Source organism: Mustela nivalis (genome assembly GCF_964662115.1).
Source record: "Mustela nivalis genome assembly, chromosome: 4".
NCBI lineage: Eukaryota > Metazoa > Chordata > Mammalia > Carnivora > Mustelidae > Mustela > Mustela nivalis.
This window is the reverse complement of record NC_139023.1, coordinates 280,139-303,700: the sequence shown is the minus strand read 5'-3', so window position 1 is coordinate 303,700 and position 23,562 is coordinate 280,139. Positions and strand designations below refer to the sequence as shown.

Sequence of the window (23,562 nt, the reverse complement as noted above, 5' to 3'; positions counted from 1 at the left end):
AGCGCCTGCAGGACGCTCGCTCGCCGGCGGCGCTTCCCGGTGAAGCGCGCGAGTCTGAGGTAAAGCCGAGCGCGGCGCCGGCGGAGGCGCCTCCCGCGGGCCGTGCGAGGTTCGGTGCTCGGCGCGGGGCGCGGGGCGCGGGGCCGGCTCCGCCGCTGCTGCCGGCGTCTCCGTGTCTCTGGAAGTAAGTGGTCAAGTCTTCGGGAGCGACAAAACGACAGGCTGACGGGAGAGGCGGGTCCGAGAGGCGCTCCGGGCGCTGCTCCGTCGGACCGGGGCTGAGCGCCCGGAGCGCGCCGCGGGGAACGCGGAAACCAGCCGCGACCGCCCCGCCCCGCCCCGCCCCCGAGGTCGCGGCCTGCGTCCGGAGCCCGCCGTCCCCCGGGGCTCTTCGGACGCCGACCGCGGAGCGATTCTGAGTCGGCTCCGGCCGCGGCGTACGTGGGTGACCCGCACGGGGAGGCGACAGGTTGCGTCGGGTTCCTTCTGGAGGGGCGACCCCCGGTCTGTTTTCTCACTTTTTTGAAAAAAATCGTCTTACTCGTTTACTTGAGACCGAGGCAGGGGGAGGGGCGGAGGGCGAAGCCGGCCCCCCACGGCGCCCGCGGGGGCTGGGGGCTGGGACTCGGGACGCGACCGGAGCGCAGGGCAGACGCCCACCCGCCGAGCGTGCGCCCCTGAGGAGGCCCGAGTGCGCGCGGGGGGTCCTGCGGGGTCTGGCCCGGAGCGCGGCGCCGACGCCCGTGATGAGCGCGGGTGACGGGCAGAGCGTGACAGCGCGTGGAGGGACCCAGCGCGGCCGGGGCGCTTGCTGCTGAGCGCGCGCGGTCCCTGCGGCGGACGCGGTCCCTGCGGCGGACGCGGTCCCTGCGCCGGACGCGGTCCCTGCGGCGGACGCGGTCCCTGCGGCGGCACGACCCCCGCGTGGGCCGGATGAAAGCGCCGCGGCACGGGCCGGCCTGGCGGGCTCCTGTGAAGGGTCTGCGCGAACCTCCTAAATACGTTGGATTTAACCAAGTGGCCTGTCCCCCTCCGAAAAAGTAACCTAAAAACCAGAGAAAAACTAGGGGCTACGTCAAATGTGTGGAAATAAAGAAGTTGATTGAAATCAAGGGTGTCCTAAAAAGCCACCACATTTGATAGCCATTTAATATTGTAATAAAAACGACGAATAATAGAAAAGATTTTTTAAAAATACAGTTAAATTCTTAAGTATCTAAATTTCTCCGGGGTTTTCCAACCCATGTCAGTGAAATTGAGAATGGAATACAATTGGAAAAAGACAAGACTGAGTATCTTATTGTTGAAAGAAAACCCAGATGTCTGACCCGGACCCACAGCAAGGGCAGGTCTTTCTCAGGCGTCCGCCGTACGAGCTGCTCAACACACCCTCGGCAGCATTTTGGTTTTGGATTGCGCGGGCAGGTAAGTCAGACGGGTGTTAGGGTAGTTCGCAGTCCGTTGGTAATCGAAATGCCGGTTACAAGGATAATTAGAAGATTCACCAGTCATGAGAATGAGGTGATTTAACAGCTGATGAGACACATCAGAGTTTAAATAAAAGAAGAAGAAGAAGAAGAAGAAGGCAAAATGACTGAATACACAAGCCTTACAGCATGACTCAGAATTTTCTGATACCAGGAGATGAAGTGACCCACGGGACCAAAATAAAAGACAAAAAGAAATTGGAACCAATATCATAAGTTGGAGGAAGTAAATATATTTGACAAATTAAATACCAATGGAAGGGTGTGGACTCAAAACATCTCACTAACAGGCCAGGCAAGAGCTTTCTCTAAGGAAATTTAAAACCTTAATATTTTTTATGAATTTTTTAAATTTTATTTACTTATTTGACAGAGATCACAAGCAGGCAGAGAGGCAGGCAGAGAGAGAGGAGGGGAAGCAGGCTCCCTGCTGAGCAGAGGACTCGATCCCAGGACCCTGAGATCATGACCCGAGCTGAAGGCAGAGGCTTAACCCACTGAGCCACCCAGGCGCCCCAAAACCTTAATATTAATTCATTTAGTATTCATTAATATAGAGGCACTTAGATGCCTCAGTCAGTTAAGTGGCAGACTCTTGATTTAGGCTCAGGTCATGATCTCAAGGTCTTGGGTTTGAGCCTTTGTGTGCGTCTCCACACTCAGTGGAGAGTTGGCGTCAGGATGCTCTTTCACCTTCTGCCTCCCCCAAATGAATGAATAAATCTTTTAAAAATGTTCATTAATGTATAACTAGGAGCATTCCTTTCTTCATATAACTATGCCCCCAGTTTTTCAGTAATCATCTGCCGTGGGTGAGAGCTCATTAGTGACACTTTTTAAAAAAATACTTCAATTTTTTAATTTTAACAATTCAAATAAAATTCAGCTGGTTAACATAAATAGAATAAATGCACATAATTTACAGCCATGTACACAAAATGGGAGAATAGCAAACCTCACATAAATGATCAAAAGATATCATTTCTTTTGAAGTTGATTATTTAGGTATGACTAATAGATCATAATTTAGTTGTTCACATATGAAGGGTACACATTCAAGTGTTTATTAACGAAAGAACTGAGTGAAACTAGAATTTTCAGTTTCTAAAAGGAGTAGCATAAAAAGCAGTGTATAGATTAACTAGAAATATAAGTGCATGATGGAGAAGAGAACTGAGTGGGCAGAAAGCACATTGTATGAAATATTTTCATATAATTAAAATTCCTTCTAATTTAAATTATATGAAAATATTTCATACAATGTGCTTCTTAGGTATGTTTAAGTCATGATCAGTAGGTAGAAAGTCTCAACTATTTTATTTATCAGCCGAAAAGGGGTCCCTACAGTGCTAGTAGTCTGGGCAGAAGAGCATGTAAACAATGAAAGATAGGCATGAGCAATGCTGGAAGAGTAAAGGATAAATAGATTACTAGCACTTAAATTCTTTAAGTTCAAATCAGTATTTTTAGTGACTTAAATCTAAAAAATGCCAACATGTTTATACGCCAGTAAAAGAATAAACACTCGTTATTTTTAACACTCTGGTCCCACTACAGTCATGCTATTCCACAACAGTCATTAGGTTTTAGGAGACAAAGGCTGAGTCGAATAATCTAACTATATTCTATCCTGGTTTCAAAATTACAAATAAATTACTAGTGACCCCCATCTAGTAACGCTGGTTCCACAAAATTCATACATAATGAAAATCAAGACAAAGCTTTGGTGATAGGTTTTTTTTTTTTTTTTCCTCCTGGATTCAAAAGCTCTGTATTCCACCCATAGTCACAGGGTTGGGAATTCTCAGATCTGGACTTTGCAATTTAGTGAACTGTCTATGAGCCACTAGTACCAAAGTTCTATCTGCTGCTCTATGAGCATACTCTTTCAATATCTATTGCTTTAACTTGAGTAAGTTCAATTCAATTTCCTGATAAAATTCTGTAATAAAAGTACAGACAAATCTGAAGAGTGCTGCCAATCTCTGTACTGGAAATAAGAAGTCATCTGATAGAAAATAGATGACAAACACAGCTTTTAAAAAATTCAGTGCTTGGGGTGCCTGGGTGGCTCAGTAGGTTAAAGCCTCTGCCTTCGCCTCAGGTCATGATCTCAGGGTCCTGGGAGCGGGCTGCATAGGGCTCTCTGCTCAGCGGGGGCCTGCTTCCCCCTCTTTCTCTGCCTGCCTCTCTGCCTCCTTGAGGTCTCTTTCTGTCAAATGAATAAAAATAAAACCTTTTTTAAAAAAAATTCAGTGCTTTAAGTATGTTTTTTTCTGTTTAAACATTTGCATCAATTTAAAAAAGTCTCCAAAGAAATGTTTCAGAGGCAAATTTTCTTTTTAAAATTATCTGTCATACATAAAGTAAATGATGGCAGATTGTACTTTGGGGAAAAAAAACAAAACTAAAATAAGCTTCATTGCTTCTTTCCAGTTGTTGCACAAAGAAAATCTGACTCTAAGATCTTTTCTTCCAGTCCCCAGAGAATACTCACTTTTAAAATCTGAATATAAGGTCAGCATAAGTTTTACTTGGTAAATACAAACAGGAAAAGAATACATGTTCATCCTTGAAGGACATTTATTATGAATGTGCTAACACTAAACAATAAGATGTACCATAGCTGCTGGTTTTCATAGCATTCTTAATCATTTGTGGTGTACTGAGGTATTTCCATTAGGGAGAATCTCTTGTCATACATTCAACACAACTAATGTTTACAAATCTTTGTGAGGCAAATGGCACTATATTAGGCAATATAAATGGCACCTGAAAAGGCAGACACTATAGATGAGATTTTCTCTACAGGTTTAAGTTAGAAATCCCTAGATTTTTTGGGGGGGTGGGGCATGTTTTTCACAATAAATGTCAAAGCTAAAATCACCATAAAAGGTATGAATAATCCCAAAGGTAATGAAACTGAATTTGCCTTTGGTCTCTAAAAAGATTGGAATATTTTTGTAATCCCAATCAAAGCACCTCAAAAACATCTAGTTGTGTTCATTATAAGGAGTTAAGGTGAAGGAATTTAAGAGGCACTGTGTTTCATCGGTGATAGCAGAGAAAGCTTGCAATGACATGCTACAATTTTCTCTGTTAAGGGCATTAGGGCGTACTTAGACACTCTATGTACAAAAACATTTATATTATTAAGGATCTCCAAACACCGTATCTAAAACCCAGAAAAATGTTTTGAACATGGTTTCTGTCTAATACATGACCAGTGTTTTTTAAAAAAAAAAAATCTCAACATGGAATACTCTCAACCCCTTCCAAGAAAAGGCCACAAAGTGCATTCACAAAGAGTCATTCTTAAAGCCATTGCACAAAATGTACAGTTCATCTATACTGGAATGAGTGCCACACTAAGTTTAATTGTAGATGTTTTATACACCAGTAAAGCAACATACGTAAGCAAAAGTCTCTTAACAGATTAACAGCAAACATCTTCATAAGGGCCATACATATATACATTTAGATATTAAAAGGTACAGTTAAACTCAACAGCGAAACGTAAAAGCTATATCCTGTTAGGAAACTTAATCTAAATTGAGTCTTTCTATGATTTACCTTTCAAGAAATCAGGATAACAAATTTCTTGTCAAAAGCTATTTGTTCATTAACAAAACTGTGATCAATTAGAATCACTACCTGCTCCATCAGACAGCAGAGGGCCCCTCTTCTATGTTTATCCTGCCCCAGATATTTATAATGTCACCTTAGAAAAAGAAACCTATTAGGGCAAAGCTGAAAATTACCATTTTCTCTACAAAATAAATGCAATCTATATTGATCTTCTGGAAATAATTTAATGCTTCAAATTTCTAATGTGAAGGCAAACAGATTCAGAAGTGGTGAATTTTTTCCACTTTAAGAAAATATCTAGATATAATAGATGATAATTCAAGTTTGTAACTACTAAGTCACTGACTAGACAACCACATTCATTCACATATTGTAAAGTTAGAGAAGATATGAGGATGTGCTGAAGTTACTCAAACGGCCAAGAATTAACATTTCACTGATTTCTTCTGTCCCAAACCATTACCACTGGGCTTGATATGTTAATGAACAATTTAAGTGTCCACATCATGCTCAACATCAAGCACCCGTTAGTGGAAGCCAAAACATTTTTAAAGCTAAAAATATGCAAGATCTTTTGACATTATTTCATTAGTTGTCAAAACTAGTGATTATTAATGCCAAATAATTAATTTTAAAATATTCCAGATCCTCTCAAGGAAATGAAAAAGTAATACTAAGGGTCTCACTTATTCCTGTTATTTTACAATTTTACATGAATTACACAGAAGCCAGAGGTAAGACATTTATGACTGTCAATACTATCTTTGGATAGTTATAATATTTATACAATTAGGGATGGCTTTGTTTAGAAGACAGGAAAAATGCTCATGGAATACACACTGTATTCTGCCATAAATCAACAAAATGCAACTGTGTCCTGTGGACATGGTTGAGAAAATGGCAGTTTGGAGAAAGGTGTGCTTAGTTCTAACGGCTTTTTCTTAGAGGATTTTTTTTTGTTTTGTTTTTTTGTTTTTTCATATTACTGAAAAAGACCAAGTAATGTGGTTATCATTACTTTAATTCCTACATCCAAACTTCCACTTAGGCGTAGTTATATGTTCCCAAACGTTTTACTTCTGTCCACCATGCTGGCTTCGATACTGCATGGTCCACTGTAATCTCTTGGTCTTCCCTCTTTATAGGGCAGCAGCTTGAAGTTGCTATCCATTGAGAAGGCCAGACCACCAATTTAGAGGTGGCTATCATAATGGCTGTGTTTGGAATCTGTCTCACCAGATGAGTTGTTAGATCACAGTAAAGAGACCCATAAACTTCTTGAACAACCAAAGACAGTGTCTGAGACAAAGATCTGTATCTTGTTCCCTCTTCACATAGTCTTGTTCTTACAACTTCATGTGGATATGCAGTAGCTGTGGCACAAGTTTTTGAGGTGGCAGCAACATCATTCCCACAAAATCGGATGCTTCTTTCACAGACTCTTCATCATTTTCCATTGTAGAAGCAATCTTATATTCCAGTAGCTTTCGCTTAATACTTTCAAAAATAACAAAATGGATAACCATCTGATATGCCAGCATATGAAACAGACACACCCTATAAAATCCTCTAAGTCCATCTGTCTGATGCACTTTATGAATATCTTCAAAAGCACCCATTTGCTTTTCTCCACAGTTCCTTGCATCAAGCTGTAACCAAGCTGTTGGTCGCTGTGATTGCAGTAAAACGAGGTTTAAGTTAGTCCATATTTCTACAGGAAGTGACCTGTGGATGGGGAGCATGAGATGACCCGGTCTCACTCTTTTCTCGGGAGAAATGTACAGTAAATGCCTGCCATTGCAGCTGAAATTATGTGCACCTGGGTAGAATGCGGATCAAATACACCGTTCAGCTTTTCCTCGCAGTTTGAGTAAGCGGCAGAGTACATTGCTCTGGAAGGATCCACCCCCACTAAATTGGGACCTAATCCTCTGAACAAGAACAAGGCTTTTCTTTCTCCAAGATCACTTTTAGGCAGTGGAGAGGTCCGGGAGACACTACATGGTTGACACTGACTACAGCCATGGTGTTCACCCGAACTTCAAAGATATAAAGTGTCACAGAAGATGACTGCAGCCGTGTTTTTACAACTTCCACTGGACATGTCCAAATAGCTCCTTCTGTACCACCGCATCCCTCAGCAAACAGATGCACCAGCGTGTCCCTCTAGGTCATTCTCTCTTCTGCATGTCCTTACACTCCCTGCGGGGCTGCAGCCGACCGCCTCCTGCTCCAGCTGAGTGCCCTCGACCTCGGAGGGAGAGCCTCATTAGAGAGAATTTCTAAAAGACCCTTTAAAGGTAACGGACAATACCTTCTGAGGTTCAAATATCATTAACTTATTCTGCGTATTAAAAATCAAAATACCTAAGCTATCTTCAAATGTGTTCTTTGCTGTCATTAAGGAAACATCTCAGGGGTTGATTATTGCTGCTGCGTGCCAGACAGGACTGGGAGCACGGGGAATAGTAAGATGACTTAAGCTATTGTACCTCATTCTTATGCGCCTAGAGTCAAGTTAGAAAGATAAAAGGATACAATTTAAATGCTCCGGAAGCGCCATCGACAATGTACAACTGCTAAAGGAACAAAGAAATGGAACTAAAACTCCTTAAAGGATAGGGGAATTATGGAAACTGATGTTCGAGAAGGTCTTAAAAAATGTGAAAGTTTGCCACCCAGAACGGAGAGTTAGATCAGTCTGGGTGAGGAACAGAAGACGGAGCATCACCAAAGGTACAGGGGCCTGGAAGTTCAGACCCCAACCAATGTGGGGGCAGGAGAACAGATACTTCTTTTATTTTTTAAGGTTTTATCTATTTATTTGACAGAGAGAGAACATGAGCTGGGGATGGGTGGGGGGGTTACAAGAGGAGAGGGAGAAGCAGTTTCCTTGCTGAACCGGGAGTCAGATGTGTTGTGAGACTCAATGCTGGGAGCCTGAGGTCATGACCTGAGTGGAAGGCAGATGCTTAACTGACTGAGCCTGCCAGGTTCCCGGGAGAACAGAATTTTTGGCAAGAGTAAGAGTAAATTTTTGGCAAGAGTAAGAGGCTGAAGAAAGAGGCAGGTGCCAGGTTATGGAGCACCTTATTTTTTGACAATAAGAATTGGAGATCCATTTAAGAATTTTAAGCAAAATCAGGGAGAACAGTTAAGAGATTATTATAATAATACAATGAGAAATTAGGCTTTAAATTTGTTAAGTGGCAGAGGGGACAGGGAGAAAAAAAGGACAAGACTTTGATCATGATTGAATCTACATGATAAAGGAGGAAACTGTGTACCTGAAGATCTCTTTTCAAGGTCAACTCTTCTTGAGTAGGGGAGGTGGCAAGTACCTATAAAAGGTAGCAGGTGTTAGCAGTGCTAAAAGAAAATAAGGCTTGTAAATGTAGGGATCTGTACGCTTAAGGGTTTTTTTTCAGGCTTAAGTTTTATTAAAAGAATAATCATACAATATTGAAGTTATAAAATTATTTTAAATGTGAAAATTTAAAAACTGCTTATATATAAAATTTAGGGGTATTGAAACATCCAAACTCCAGGTTCTGTCTTTAGCTCCTTAGAAATGTACTTAAATTTGATTGGGACAATATTCCTAGCAGGCATAAATATAAAGAGAATTATATTTCTAAAAAATTAAGTCACAGGTGAAAATAATTCCTTCTGTCACTGATAAACGCACAAAACTATAGTGGTCAGTGCCATAGAATTCCCAGAAGCCTCTCATTCCAAAAGATTATGAGGAGGCAATTACAAAGCTCTCAATGATGTTGGCAGTGACGGGAGGATGGCCGTGTGACCCATTCCTGACCAATAAGACATGAGGAGACGTGAGGGGAGGTTTGCTGAGAGAACTCTGGAAGGGGTTCTTCAAGTCTGTGAAGGAGAGGCAGAAAAGTTGCTCATCTCTCGCTGCCGACAGGTCTGAATGGATCCATGGAATAACTCCAGCCATCATGCCACCAGCTTCGGCTGAAGCCAACACTGAATGTGGCAGAGCAGAGAGATGCAAGGGACCTGGTTCCTTGGTGACATCCTGAGCCCTTGCTACTTGAACTTCTTGTTATGTAGGTTTATAAAAGTCCTGATGGTTTAAGCCATTTGCATGATAGTTTTCTGCTACTTGCAGCCAAAAGTTTCCCAACTAAAACACGAACTAAAAGTAGATTAAAAGTAAACATTACCAGGCGGCTATAATGTATTGAATTACATTTTCTCTTCCCGGCAGATCAATTTCATTTACAGTCATTGTAAAATTTCACTTGATGTTTAACATAATCCAGTCCCTCTGAATTGTCGTTAGTTTTTCTTTGTACTGTCACTTCTGTCTGTTGTGTCTCACAGTATTGTCGACAAAGAACAGAGAGAAGAGAAGCAGCAGCTGAATTTTAGGTAGTAGGATTTTAGTAGAATGTTTAGGTGAAAGAGACTGTCTCTCATTTATGGACAATTTGAAGATTGTAGCAGTAAACTCTTCCCATAGAGATAGAGTACAGAATAAGGAATTCTGCAATCTTTTAATAACTGTTTTTAAAGATAAAAACAACTAAGCACTTTCTTAAAATTAATCATATAGCCCTCACTTACTTGCCTTCTGGCTGGGGAGCGTCCACATACCTTTTTAATAACCTTAAATAAAAATAGAACATGCAAAGCACTAAGCTAGTGTTTGGCACAGGGTGTCATTAGCAGTGGTCTACAGGGAACAAAGGGCCATGCACAGAGAGTGTCCCAGGGTCCGTGGAGCTCCCACCAGCCTTTGTCAGGCACCTCCTTGCCTTCCTGTAGCTTGTGTTCTGCTTTCCTCTCACCAATAAATACACTCGAAAAGTTCTATCTCGGGGCTAGTGTATGCCTTTCATTTTCAGAGGCAAGCAGTAACTTTGGCATTTCTTATCACAAAAAATCCATAAGAGAAAGCTGGCAAGCCCAGTGAACTTCCTGGACGGAGAGCTTTTTCTGTCAGAGCTGGGAGGGTGTGACCATCCACCATCCTCAGAGTTCGGCCGTTGAGCTGGACGGATCTGCAGAGGAGAGACACACCCAAGTTAGGCCGACTGTGGGAGCTCCACCTTCTCTACAAAAGTCCTGATGTCTTTTTAAGACCAAAAAAATGTGTGACAGCTTATAATATAAAACTCGTGCTTTACTGCTATATCAGGTAAATATTTGACCCAGATGATCTCAGCTACACCGGGAGAGCTGAGTCATTGTGACAGAGATATGGCCTGCAAATCCTGAAATACTGACTGGCTGGCCCATTACAGAAAATGGCACACACAGGAGGCACTATGACAGAGGTACGAAAAAAATAAACATGATGTAACTTCTTGATTTGTGGCAGTTTCATCTGATGGTAAATAACGGGAAAAGTTCCTGTAAAAGGCAAATAGAGATTCCGAACTGAAGTAAATTTCACAAATTTAACATTAAAGATGGCAATGAAATTTCCTCTTCATAACTGTGTCCATAAACCCTCTAACTCCCCATTCCCCAGGGTGATATGCATTCGTTTGCATAGCTTATGTTGTTAAGATACTTTGGAAGAATGTATATTGCTGGAGTGAAACAAAAATAATTCTGTTTCACTAAACCACAGATACCCAAAAAATGTTATGTTTTCTTTGAATTCAAATTCAAAACTGAGCCCCAAAAATGTGAAAAATATTTTAAGGACAAGTGTTATTTTTGTGCATATTATTATTTAAATCAAATTAATACAAGCTCACAGAAATAAATCCAATACAAATATGGGCTTATAAAGAAAACTGTTAGTCTGCTTTTAGTTCCACTATAGTTAATCCCATAGTTCTAAATGATGCTTACATCTCTATGATCTTTTTCTCAAGTGCTTTTTACATAATGAAAAAATTTTATTGTTGAAAATTGGTTAATGTCAGACTTACAGGTATGTCATATGCATAATACATGTATACATGTAGATCACTTACAGGAGTGCCTTGCATATAGCGAGTACTGCAAAAATATTATCTGTCGTCATCATCATCAAAGTAACCTGCTGATTTATCATGACCATTTTTAATATTTTGATACATATTCCTTCATCTCTCTTCATCTTTTTTGTGTATATATACTCATATTTTCATTTAAAAAAGAACAGGCATACAGTACATGGTCTCTTAAAACTTGATTCTTTTTCCCTGAGCACATCCTAACAGTTGCTCACATACCCCCATTGCATCACTTTAACAGCTGGCTGTACGGGATCCCGTCGTGTGAGCATATTAGGATAGTAATTGTCTAGTGTTAGACATTTGGTTGTTTCCAATTTAGAATTATTTTAATTTTCATCTTTAAAAATCTCTCAAACTCAATCTTCCCTAAGTGTCAGTCAGCAGAAAAACTGGTTTCCATTTAACCTTGGTTAGCTGCCCAGCTCTGGGCTCTGTGCTTGCAGATGGAAGAGGATAACCATGATTGTGCCAGGGCCCATGAAGCCCGCCCTGCATTTACACTCGGTGCACACGTGCATGAGTTGTTTTAGTGCCCACATTACCCCCATTTTTAGAAGGGATGGGGGAAGAAAGACCATGACCATCATCAGGAAACCACAAACAAAAATAGGCCTTGAAAATACGTCTAAATGCCAGTAGTCAGAGCTGTTCTGCATGCATTTTGAGACCTATTTTCGAGGGTACATAAAAAAGTTGCAGGGGGGGAAGAAGTTGCAAGAATGATTTAGGACAGGCCACAGAGCTTAAAGGTGATCTCATCATTGTCCATCAACAGTGTTTAGGGTTCAGAGTTCAGATGATGAAATACAGGCAAGATAATACACAAGACCATCTGGCAACATGTTTAATCAACAGTAAAAGTAGCTAAAGGTAGTATCAATACACTGAGAATAAGCTTAAAGCCGTGGATCATTTCTGTGTTGGGCTGGGTAAATCAGGGTAGGATTTTCTCAGGGGTAGTATCTTGTTTCATATTTTAAAGTTAGTAACATGGTGACAAGAAATAGTAGACATGTTTGCCAAGTTTCAGATGAAACAGAGCTGAAAGGGCAAAATTTATCTGAGCAAAATTTTCTGGGCAAAATTTATCTGAGATAAATATAAAATATAAATATAAAATACTGCTTTTTTGTTTAAGATATATTCCCTCAAATATTTACTAAATACTTACTACACAGGACCTTTTGTAGACACTATACAAGTTGTTCAACAAAACACAATTTTTAAAAAAGGTGATCATTGTTTAACCCTCTGAGGTCATTAGAATGAGTAAGTGTGCAGGTGAACACTCAGCAAACTAATCTGGGTAAGTTATGCAACATTTTATTTTATTTTAATTGGTTTTTAAAAAATTTAACAGAGAGAGAGAGACCACAAGTAGGCAGAGAGGCAGGCAGAAAGAGAGGGAGAAGCAGGCCCCCTGCTGAGCAGAGAGCCCGACATGGGACTCGATCCCAGGACCCCGAGACCACAACCCAAGCCGAAGGCAGAGGCCCAACCCACTGAGCCTCCCAGGTGCCCCTATTTTATTTTATTTTTTTTTTTTTACAACACTTTAAAAGAGAAAAGTATAAGTGATGTATCCTCATCAAAGAGAACTTAGGGTAATAAAACATCCACAATTTCACCAATTTTCCATTACTAAGCATGAAATGTGTGATCAGAATGCAATGGGCTCTGATAAATACAGCAAAGAGAAGAATCATTGAAGAATTTGGGCGCATTAAGCCTGGAAAGAACAATCTAATTGTCCTGCAGACACTGGAGCTGTTCTGGGGAAAATTAGGAATTTGGCATTATTCACATTAAGGGCCGCAAACTCAAGTGCCCACAAGAGCCAAGGAATTTATATGTGCAAGTGCAGGAGGACAAGGTCACAGAGATAACAGGGTCATGGCGGGACTAAGGAGAACCTGTCTAAACTAAACAACCACAATTTAACTCCATCTATTTGGGAAAACAAGCCCAGAGTTCCTAAAATATCTGTTTAAAACTTTTTTTTAATGATTTGCATATTTATTTGGAGGGGACAGAGAAAGGGAGAGAGAGAATCCCAAGCAGATGCCCTGCTGACTGTGGAGCCTGACACAGGGCTTCAACTCAGGACCCCAGAACCTGACCCGAGCCTAAACCAAGAGTCAGATGTTTAACTGACAGCCAGCCACTCAGGTGCCCCTAGAATATCTGTTTTCATTTTTATTTATTTATTTTTAAAAGATTTTATTTATTTGTCTGAGAGAGAGAAAGAGAGAGCGAGCACAGGCAGACAGAGAGGCAGGCAGAGACAGAGAGAGAAGCAGGCTCCCCGCCGAGCAAGGAGCCCGATATGGGACTCGATCCCAGGACGCTGGGATCATGACCTGAGCCAAAGGCAGCCGCTTAACCAGCTGAGCCACCAGGTGTCCCTAGAATATCTGTTTTTAAAGAAAAGCTAGAAATCCAGACACTTTCTTCGTTAGCAATTTTTAAATAGTTACAACTTAGTAAAGATAAAAATTAGTGCATGCCAACCTCCCTTATCTGAAAAAAGGGAAAAAAGCCCTCTAAACCCACTTGTGCACAGGCACGAGGCATAGTTTCTGACCTCTGCTCTCAAGGACAGAACTAAAAACGGCAGACGAAAGGCAGAGAGGGACGTTCCCCTTGCCAGAGAGGACGGCTGCTGGGAGAGTGGATCCAGCGGGATCCAAGAATCAAGCAGAGCTGAGTGGCCTGAACACCCCATCTAAGGTTGGACTAAAATATCTAACACTCTTTCAACTCTACAACTATTACTCTGTGACTTCAGAAAAGCTTTTCCCTTGTCAGCATCAGATGCAAAAGTACCCAATTTAAAAAGTCAGAACCCAAATAGAAAAAAAAAATGTGTTAACCAAATATGCATTATTTACATTAGGGGGAAAAAAAGGTCTAAATGGCAGGAAAATGGATAAGTAAACCATGGTATTTTATAAAACATCTCTTTCTCTCTCTCGGACAAATAAATAAAATCTTTTAAAAATAAATAAATAAAAATAAAAACAGATATTCTAGGGGCACCTGAGTGGCTGGCTGTCAGTTAAACATCTGACTCTTGGTTTAGGCTCGGGTCAGGTTCTGGGGTCCTGAGTTGAAGCCCCGTGTCTGTTGAATATGGTCTTTTATAAGACATATCCAATGACTGGCTTTTAAAAACCAAAATGTGGGGTGCCTGGGTGGCTCAGTGGGTTAAGCCGCTGCCTTCAGCTCAGGTCATGATCTCAGAGTCCTGGGATCGAGTCCCACATCGGACTCTCTGCTCAGCAGGGAGCCTGCTTCTCTTAAAAACAAAACAAAACAAAACAAAAAAAACCAAAAATGTGCTACAACTGACTTCAAATAATCCACCGAAAAGCTACATTACTGGGCATTTTTTTCTTTCTTTCTCTTTTTTTTTTTTTTAAAGATTTTATTTATTTATTTGACAGACATAGATCCCAAGTAGGCAGAGAGGCAGGCAGAGAGAGAGAGAGAGAGGGAAGCAGGCTTCCTGCGGAGCAGGGAGCCCGATGCGGGGCTCAATCCCAGGACCCTGAGATCATGACCCGAGCCGAAGGCAGCAGCCCAAACCACTGAGCCACCCAGGCGCCCCTTCTTTCTTTCTCTAACCGGATAAAAACACTACCGTCACACTGTGAGAGAGTCACACTCAGCTCCCGTGGTGTAATATGTATACTGACCCCACACCCTTAGTAGCAATTAAAACATAGGTATGTTTTGCTTTAGTGACTGCGTTACCAAGAATTATAAGTTTTTGTAGAGGAGATAATCTAAATGCCTTGAGGGCATCTTGACCTATCCAATTGTTTCGAAATGCACACTGTTCCCTAAGATAACTGCAACTTGTGTTCATATCCTTCTGCTTTGGACTCTAGGTGAGTAATATGTGTACTGATAAATATTCATAGATAAACTTCCTGAATATTAGGAATTGTTAGAACTTGAAATAGTTGACTTTTTTCCCTCCCTTGCAACACCCTCTATTCTGATAAATACCAGTCTGTTTGGTGAAAAGTTTGAAATGAAAAAGGAAAACTACTCACTTGGAAAGCAATCCATCAGGGCCTAAAGGTCTCATGAGGTATTTGTCCACTGGTTTGTCGAATAGATGACGGGGCAGCTGCAAGCGTTTGGTGACGTTATGGAGGTTTAAGGCATACAGAGTTAGATCTCCTTCTTTATACCTTGGGCTAAAAGCAAATAGATTAACTCCCTAAAAATATTTATCTAACTTAAGCAATTATGAACTCAGTTACAAACATAATCATGGATACTAAGTATTAGTCTCTGTAATGATGCTGGGCCATTTTATCCTTCCTTTCATGATTAGGGTAGACAGCTAACGTGGGCCTATTTGAACTCACGATCGAAACTGCTGCCCCTCATGCTACCATTTTCTGGGTGAGAACATTCTGAGTTCTTTGCTGCTTTGTCACGCTGAGTTGCTAGGAAGCTAGTCAGCCCAACCCTATTCAAACCTAGAGAGGTTAAATAATAAACAACAAATTTTGTGGATTCCTAGGAATTCAAATTATAAGCCAGTAAACAGGAGCTTTTCCTAACCTTATGATAAAACTAAAACAAGTAAGAAAATTAAATCTATGGACACTTTTCAGAATTTCCATCCAAACCATTCTCTTACTTCCTAGTGGGTCCTCAGTATTTCAAGAGTTCCCACTCACCAGAAATCATGGGTGGCTTTATTTTGACTAGAATTATTATTTTAGTATCATCCTATCAGGAAGAGCATATTACTGAAAGAATCGTTAACTGGTAAAGGGTGTGTCACATACTTACTGGTTGACATTAGTGCAATGAAGGTATACTCGAAGTTTACTTCTGTCTGGACCTTTCACACTTGCCATAAACACGTTGGTGCCCACCAATTTCTTGAACAGAAGAGATAGCCAATAATCCTAGTCGTGGTGGTTGGGTAGAGAAGGAATAAAAATAGATTTTTTTAAAAAGAGTTTATTTATTTATTTATTTGTCAGAGAGAGAGAGAGCGAGCACGTGCACAAGAAGGGGGAGTGTCACGGGGAGAAGCAGGCTCCCCACTGAGCAAGGAGCCCAATGTGGGACTTAATCCCAGGTCCCTGTGATCCTGAGCCAAAGGCAGATGTTTACCCCAACCGACTGAGCCACCCAGACATCCTCCAAAATAGATCTTTACTTAAATTTCTTTATTTAACAAAAATAGCATGAGCAAATAGTTATCCTACAAAGATTATCCTAGAGTATTTAAATGACTATATCTTTTTGATCCATGTTCCCACCATGAACCTGAAGGCAGTTTCTTGTTTGCTACTTTTTATCATTGGAGGACTATATCTGCACAATTCAGAGGGCCATGACCACTAGGGTCTATACCTCAAGAATGTAATTCATTGCTGAAGGAGTTTAAATATTCTTTATTGCCTATCATCCAAGAATTCAAAGCAAAGCTCAAAGCAGAACTTTTAGATACACGTCTATACACACACACACATACACACACACACACATACTAAGGCAAGTCTTTACCATAAAACATCTACCAGTTTATTTAAGATATCTACCAGTTTATTTAAGAGATTAAAATAATTTCTGTTTTTTAAGATTTTTAAAGAATTTTAAGTAATCTCTACACCCAACATGGGGCTCAAACCCATAACGTGAGATTGAGAGTCACACGCTCCACCAACTGAGTCAGCTAGGCAGCTTTAAGATAACTTTAGAACCTTATAGCCCCCTTCCTGAGTAAAGTAATGAATGAGGCAATGGTCATTACTGGCTATCAAGATAAAAACAAAACAAAACAGAGAGAGTGAGAGAGGAAGAGCGAGAGAGGGACAACCAGACATTGCGCGCCTCTTGTGGGAAGCATGTGTTATCTCCTGGGAAGAATTACTGCAAACCAAAACAAAAACCAAAAATCTGAATGAGCTCAAGCTTCTATGTCTAACTGCCAGTTTACAAGAAACAGAGGAACTTGCTAAAGGATAGCATGAGAATGACTTTAGCAAAATCCAGAACATGGGAAACACTATAGAAAAAATTACCTTTTTTTTTTAAGATTTTATTTATTTATTTGACAGAGAGAAATCACAAGAAGACGGAGAGGCAGGCAGAGAGAGAGAGAGAGGGAAGCAGGCTCCCCGCTGAGCAGAGAGCCCGATGCGGGACTCGATCCCTGGACCCCGAGATCATGACCTGAGCCGAAGGCAGTGGCTTAACCCACTGAGCCGCCCAGGCGCCCCAATTGCCTTTCTTTAATTAGCAAATTCCACAGGACCGAAAAAGGGATAGGGGGGGAAACTTGCAAACCAACAGATGTAAGAACTATTTCAGCCAAATGCAACAACACATGGACCTTGTTTGTGTCCTGATGTGAACGAGCCAACCACTAAAAACATTTGAGACGATAAGAAAAATGTGCAACGCCCACTCACTAACCATTCCGTGATACTGAGAGTTGGGTGTGAGTACTGTACAGTAGGATAATACCTTACGTTTGTGGAAAGGAGATACACACTGACTTATTGACGGATACGGTGATACGGCTGAGATTAGCTTGAAAGTAATGCAGTGGCTCAGAGGTGAGGAGTGGGGAGGACTAGAGGTTGAACACGAGTGGGGATTTATATGCTTTTCTCTCTACTTTGAAACTTTCCATAATAAAAATTGTGTCTTTTTTTTTTTAAAGAACACTACTCAGTTTATACCCCAAATCTTCCTTCTTCAGCTGAGGAAATGTAGACTCAACAGGGCAATCACATTTTGTTTCTCTGCTTACGTTCAAATTTTTCGTTCACTGGAGAGGAGTAGAATGAATTAAGCATTTACAAAGGAGATCGAACTTCACTGTGGTTTGGTGACTGTTAGAGTGGGAAGCATTTGGGCCTCAGAGCTGGGATTTGCCTGGGATTCTAGAGTAACTTGGGACAGTTGTGTGACCTCCCCTAATTACCCAACCGTGTCTCAGTTTGAACTCCCTCATCTGAAAAATGGATCTAAGACACTGCCTTGCCAGCTTCCAGGATGACTATGCAAATCAAACACGAAAAGACCTGTAGGGGGCCTGGGGGTCTCATTCAGGTGGGCATCTGACTCCGATTTCAGCCCAGGTCATGATCTCAGGGTCGTGAGACGGAGCCCACCTCGGCTCCTCGCTCAGTGTGGAGTCTGCCCAAGATTCTCCCTCGCCCTCTGCTCCTCCCCCTTCCATGCCCGCGCCCTCTCAAATAAATAAATAAATGAAGTCTTTAATAAAATAAAACTAAATCGAATTTTAAATCCCATACTACATCCCAGGTGGCCCACAGCAAAAACATTATTCTGCCTCTCAGTTTCTTCTTTTGGGACACACAAGTATGAAAACCGATGGTCACTAAGGTTTCCTCCAATTCGTCATTTTGCGGATTGGCCACCTGCTGAACTACCCAGAGGACTGACTGTTCCTGGGGGCTGGTACCGAGTGTGCTCAGTGTACTCCGGGCTATCGCGGCAAGGAGGAGACGACGGTCACTTACAGGGAGAGGTTCGAAGTTTTCCTCCACTAAGTGGTAGTTTCCGGCCCCGAAGAGCACTTGCCTCATCACCACCTCTACGCCCGTCCTGGCCGACAGGCCCAGCTTATCCAGCCACCTGGAACAGAGTGCGGCCCAGCTCGCTTCAGGTTTGGAAACCAGAAAAACCCAGCTCTAATGACAGGCTATTCTGATAGACTCATCTATGTGGGAGGAAGTGACAGGAAGTCACAACAGTGCTCATGATTATAAACAAGCCATTCCAGTGAAATGCAGACTGCCCTTCCCCCGCATGTTCCCACACCCGAGCATGATAGCAAACCCTCGAATACTATTAATATGCCACAGGAGTTTCTTTCAGGGTAAGAAAACATCTGCAAAGCAGAGTGGACAAATTCTCACCCTACAGGCAGTCTCTCCCCACTCCAAGGCCCACGTGAGGAAGAAAATGTTGAGGAAGAAAAGGCAGCTTGTAGTCACCGGGAGTAAAACGTAAAGCTAGTAGAATCACACCTAGACTTCATGACTATCTCCTTGCACGCCCTCCGTCTTCAGCTAACGGCAAGACAAACATCTTGATTCTTAACTCTCCACCTCATGGTCCCATGAGAAAAAAGGACTTGTTCTTTATTCTGGATTCACAAGAATGAGGTTAGGAGGGGGACAAGAAAAAAATCTCTGTGTGGGGATATAGAACTATTGATTAAGACGGTTGATCGAGTTCTGGAATGTAAGTAAACCAGTTGTTTAAAGGCATCAAGTCTGTGGTGGCTGGATGGCGAGGGTGATTTAGTTTAGTCTTCAGACTCACTGGAGGCTCCCCTGCGGTGACCTCACACTTCGACTCTAAGCACCTTGCGAATCTATGAAGAGAGCTACAGGTACACTAAGGATCCCTCTCAGACTCAAACCTCGAGAGGCGCTCTGACGGTCTCTCTCGGAGGATGGAACCCTTGGCGTATTTATGGGCCATAATTAAGGAACAGCACTTCTAAAGCAACTCATTCATTCAGTGATTAATTTGGGACACCCGTTCGAGATGTCCAACAAACATGCGTAAACACGTTCTTGCAAAATCTGGCATGAGTTATGGGTCTCAGCCATAAAAACCATCTTTGATCAGTTTTTTGGTGATGAGCTGCTTCAGCAGAAGCTGTTTGATAAAGGGCTGGGAAGACGTCGCAGCCTGTCCCACGGTGGTACCGAGGCACTCACATGAAGCCGGCCACAAAGGTATTGGACAGCAAGGGCGCTCCCCCGCCGTACGCAGAGCTCGTTTCTCCTAACCAAACCTTCTTGTGGGGTCGGGTCTCCTCAACAACCTGCGGACAGGAGAGTCCCCATTGTATTTGCGAACAACCGACCAGCTGTGGTGCTGCAGATTAATGACGCTCTAAACCTTGTATTCCCAGACCGATTTGTCCACTACGGTGACAGAACATGTTCGTGGCCATTCAGGTCTCGGGCAGTTTACTTTCGTTAGAATACTCAGTGTGGAAGGAGTTTAAATCATCCCCTTCCTATGGCCTTGGAGAGTTAATTCTACCAAAGGGCTACTGGAAGTGTTTTTAATTTTTAATCAATACACATGGGTGAGGCCTGATGCTCAAGGGACTGAAGGTGAGTGAGTCAAGGAAAACATGGAACCATGTCTACGGACGGAACGAGAATCGGCGAGACCACGGAATAAAAACTGGCTTCGTGGATGTCCCTCCTCATCTATGGTTTGGCCTTCGGCAGTATATGTCACCTGTGGTCAGCTGTGGTCTGGAGGCAGATGGCCCTCCTCTGTCCTGTCACCAGGAGGTCACTAGTAGCTGAAGACACTTCATGTCTGAAGGCATGGCAGACAATACGTCTGTCACGCGTCTCACTTCCTCGCATGTCAGAGGCATCGTCTCATCTCACAGGTCCCAAGAAGAGTGAGTGAGTGCAATAAGGTGTTTGGAGAGAGACCGTATTCACGTAACTTCCAGTGTAGTGCAGTGTTAAAACTGTTCTGTTCTATTACTATTGTTGTCAATCTCTTACTGTGCCTGATTTGTAAATCAAAGTTTATCATAGGAAGGTACCTGTAGGAAAAAGTATTTATAGGGTTTGATATTATCTGTGGTTCCTGGCATCAGCTGAGGGCCTTAGGCCATATCCCCTAGAGATAATGGATCTCCCTCCTTTAGGAAAAAAAAAAAAGGACTGTTACCTGGAAAACTTTTTGCACAGATGAAGTAAAAGTGTCCAGCACATCAGGGTTTAGGAAATCTTCTTTGGTAGCAATTCGTCCATTCAAGTAGTAGCTAAGTCATTCAGAAAATATTCAGAACAAAATAGCAAACCTGCTTCCTGCTCTTAAGTTAACTGGCCATCTGGCTCTCCCTCCCACCTCTCCCCACCCCGCTGGTACACGCACGAGTATCTTTAAAAGGCAGCAGTTCCAGCAAGAAGAGACCAAGATGGAAGAGGATCCAGAATTCTTTCCGTTTTTTAAAAGATTATATTTATCTATTTGACAGAGAGAGGGGGGAAAGAGAGAGTGCAAGCAAGGGGAGAAGCAGGTAGAGGGAGAAGCAGGCTCCCCACTGAGCAGAGATCCAGAAGTGGGCTGGATCCCAGGACCCCGGGATCCTGACCTGAGCCGAAGGCAGAGGCTTAGCGGACTGAGCCCCCTACCCCCCACGCCGGCGCCCCTCAGTTATTCCTCTTGAAAAGACTGGAAGGGCAGGTGCTTGTAGGCTCCCTGTCCTTTGGCAAGCACACTGATTTTAGCTACTTATCTGCTTCATGATTTCAATGAGAGTGTGCCTTGATCTTACAGAGACTACCACATTATTTAAAATAAAGTTTAAATTTTTGTTTTACTAATATTAAAAGATTAGTACAGTGTTGCTTGAGAGATTGTTTCTTACTTGAACTATGTCAGTTAGCAGTTAAATGGAAGTAATTTTTTGAAGCTAAGTAGTAAGTAAAACTAGCACTAGCTTCATAGCACTAAGAGCAGGAGATGTACTTACTGGTGCCATGTGACCGAATCAATCACTTCTCCCCCAGCCTTCAGGAAACTAGAAGAAAAAGTCTATTATGACCTTTACTTAATCTTCATATGCACAGGGTTTTATTTCCTAGATATGGTTACTGCCTTAGCCTCAGGCAAACACAAACTTCCTAACTCTGATACAAATTGTATTGAAGGTTCCACTGGCCCTCAGATCCTTGGTATTCGGAGCCCGTCAATGTCTCCTCTTTTGGGAAAACATCTGCTTCGGTGCAAATGGTTTAATAAGAGGCGGGCTATTGAGAATTCTCCACCAGAGAGAAATACTATTTTTACAAAGAGTAGTTCTGCTTCCTCTGGTTCCTACCTCCTCAGTATCTTGACAGTCTTTCCGTGGGGCTGGCCAACATCAGGACCATAGAGATTTGAAGTTTTGAAAGTGGTTTTTTCTAGAAGTTTATGCAACTTGACAAAATCTTCTCCTAACTGCAATCCATCGATGAAAATACCAGCCTTCTTGCGGAAACTGTTAGGTTCTGAAAGACAGCAGTTCTCAAGGTAGTCACGTACCTAAGAATTTTGTATTTAAAAACAAACTTAAAATGGCATATAAAAGCACAAAAACATTTCCCAGTTACAAAAACTTAGAATTCAAAGGCAAGGGGCTCCTGGGTGGCTCAGTCCTTGAGCCTCTGTCTTCAGCTCAGGGCATGATCCCGGAGTCCTGGGATCAAGCCCTGAATCAGGCTCCCTGCTCAGTGGGAAGCCTGCTTCTCCCTCTCCCACTCCCCCTACTTGTGTTGCCTCTCTCACTGTCAAATAAATAAATAAATAAAATCTTGAAAAAAAAAAAAAAAAGAATTCAAAGGCAAGAAAAGGAAAACCCTGCATTATGAAAAAGATATTTCAGTTAAACACAAATGCAATTGACACTACTAAAGTGTGAGGGAGTATTAACTTATTATTATTAAATTTATTATTAAACTTACTATTAAACTAATGGATACTCGGGGAATAGTCTACATCCAGTATTTAATAAAGTGATTTCCTTAAAAAGGAGAAAAAGTTTGGGTAGGAGGGAAGGCGTTGAAAAACTGATTTCTACAATGCCATTAAAAGCCTTATTGAGACTGTTCATTCACAGATTGTCTGTGCAGGTGAGCTGGGAAACAGCCAAGCTGAAGACATGGGAGGAGGCACCGAAGTGTTCAGTCTGCTTCCCCAAACACCTCGTACAGGCTCTCCCTTGGTCCCTCCTCTTTCTCTCTGGAAAGCAGACCTTTTCCTTGCAAAGGGGGCCCTAGGAAGAGGGAAACATGACGGCACGGGTCTTGTCCCTTCCTCCGAAGAGCAGAAGGAGTGGGGGCTGGGCATAGCAGGAAGGAGGGACCGAGGGAGACAGGTTCAGGTGACCCGTCACTCATGTGGCTGTGTTCTCCGAAGTCACTCAGCATCTCACTAAGGTACAGTCCCCTCTGCCCCATGTTGGGTTCTGTGCTTCCCTCGCCGGTTCCCTTCCCCGCAGCAACCTCGTCCCCAGATCTGCCCTTAGACATCACTATAGTCCATGGCACTACAGACATGTATCTTGTTTGTTTGCTGTCTTGTCGGTCTGGCTCCCTCCCTCTAGAACGGAACTCCCAAGAAAGCAGGGACCTTGCTCTGGAGCCAGACTTTCTGGGTTCAAATCCCAAGTCCTCCAGTTGTTAGACCAGCATCACACAGCTTAAATAGCTAACTAATAGCTAAATAAGTAAACTAAACTTTTAAGTAGCTAACCAAAAATTAACCTGTGTCTCTTCTGTCATCTGTAAAATGAAAGTCATCATTGTATCTGCCCCAGGGTGGTTATAAAGAGAAAATAATACTTATCAAATGTGCAGAACAGTGCCTAGAATGTAGTATGTGCCCATTGTATTACTGCATCTCATTTCCCATTTTAGTTTCAGTTCCATTGGCTCATGTTTAAATGAATGCAGCTAATCACTAGT

The 23,562-nt window shown here is 42.2% G+C and overlaps 1 protein-coding gene and 1 pseudogene across 2 annotated transcripts in view; both read right to left on the bottom strand.

Annotated features, from left to right (window-relative positions):
* Positions 1-6,157: 6,157 nt before the first annotated feature.
* On the bottom strand, positions 6,158-9,036 carry LOC309863907 (solute carrier family 25 member 36-like; annotated as a pseudogene). The gene is made up of 4 exons: positions 8,836-9,036; positions 8,363-8,416; positions 6,858-7,241; positions 6,158-6,786 (listed from the first exon to the last, which is right to left on the bottom strand). The product of its transcript is annotated as a solute carrier family 25 member 36-like (transcript).
* The window catches only part of HPSE (heparanase), a 30,052-nt gene continuing 15,027 nt past the window's right edge, over positions 8,538-23,562 (bottom strand). Inside the window, exons 5-12 of the mRNA XM_082726499.1 lie at positions 21,939-22,107; positions 21,591-21,638; positions 20,783-20,876; positions 19,798-19,904; positions 18,586-18,700; positions 15,872-15,990; positions 15,118-15,264; positions 8,538-10,105 (exon numbers count right to left, since the gene is read on the bottom strand). Coding sequence (XP_082582625.1) covers positions 9,946-10,105; positions 15,118-15,264; positions 15,872-15,990; positions 18,586-18,700; positions 19,798-19,904; positions 20,783-20,876; positions 21,591-21,638; positions 21,939-22,107 — 959 coding nt within the window. The 3' untranslated portion in view covers positions 8,538-9,945. The remainder of the gene's footprint in view (positions 10,106-15,117; positions 15,265-15,871; positions 15,991-18,585; positions 18,701-19,797; positions 19,905-20,782; positions 20,877-21,590; positions 21,639-21,938; positions 22,108-23,562) is intronic.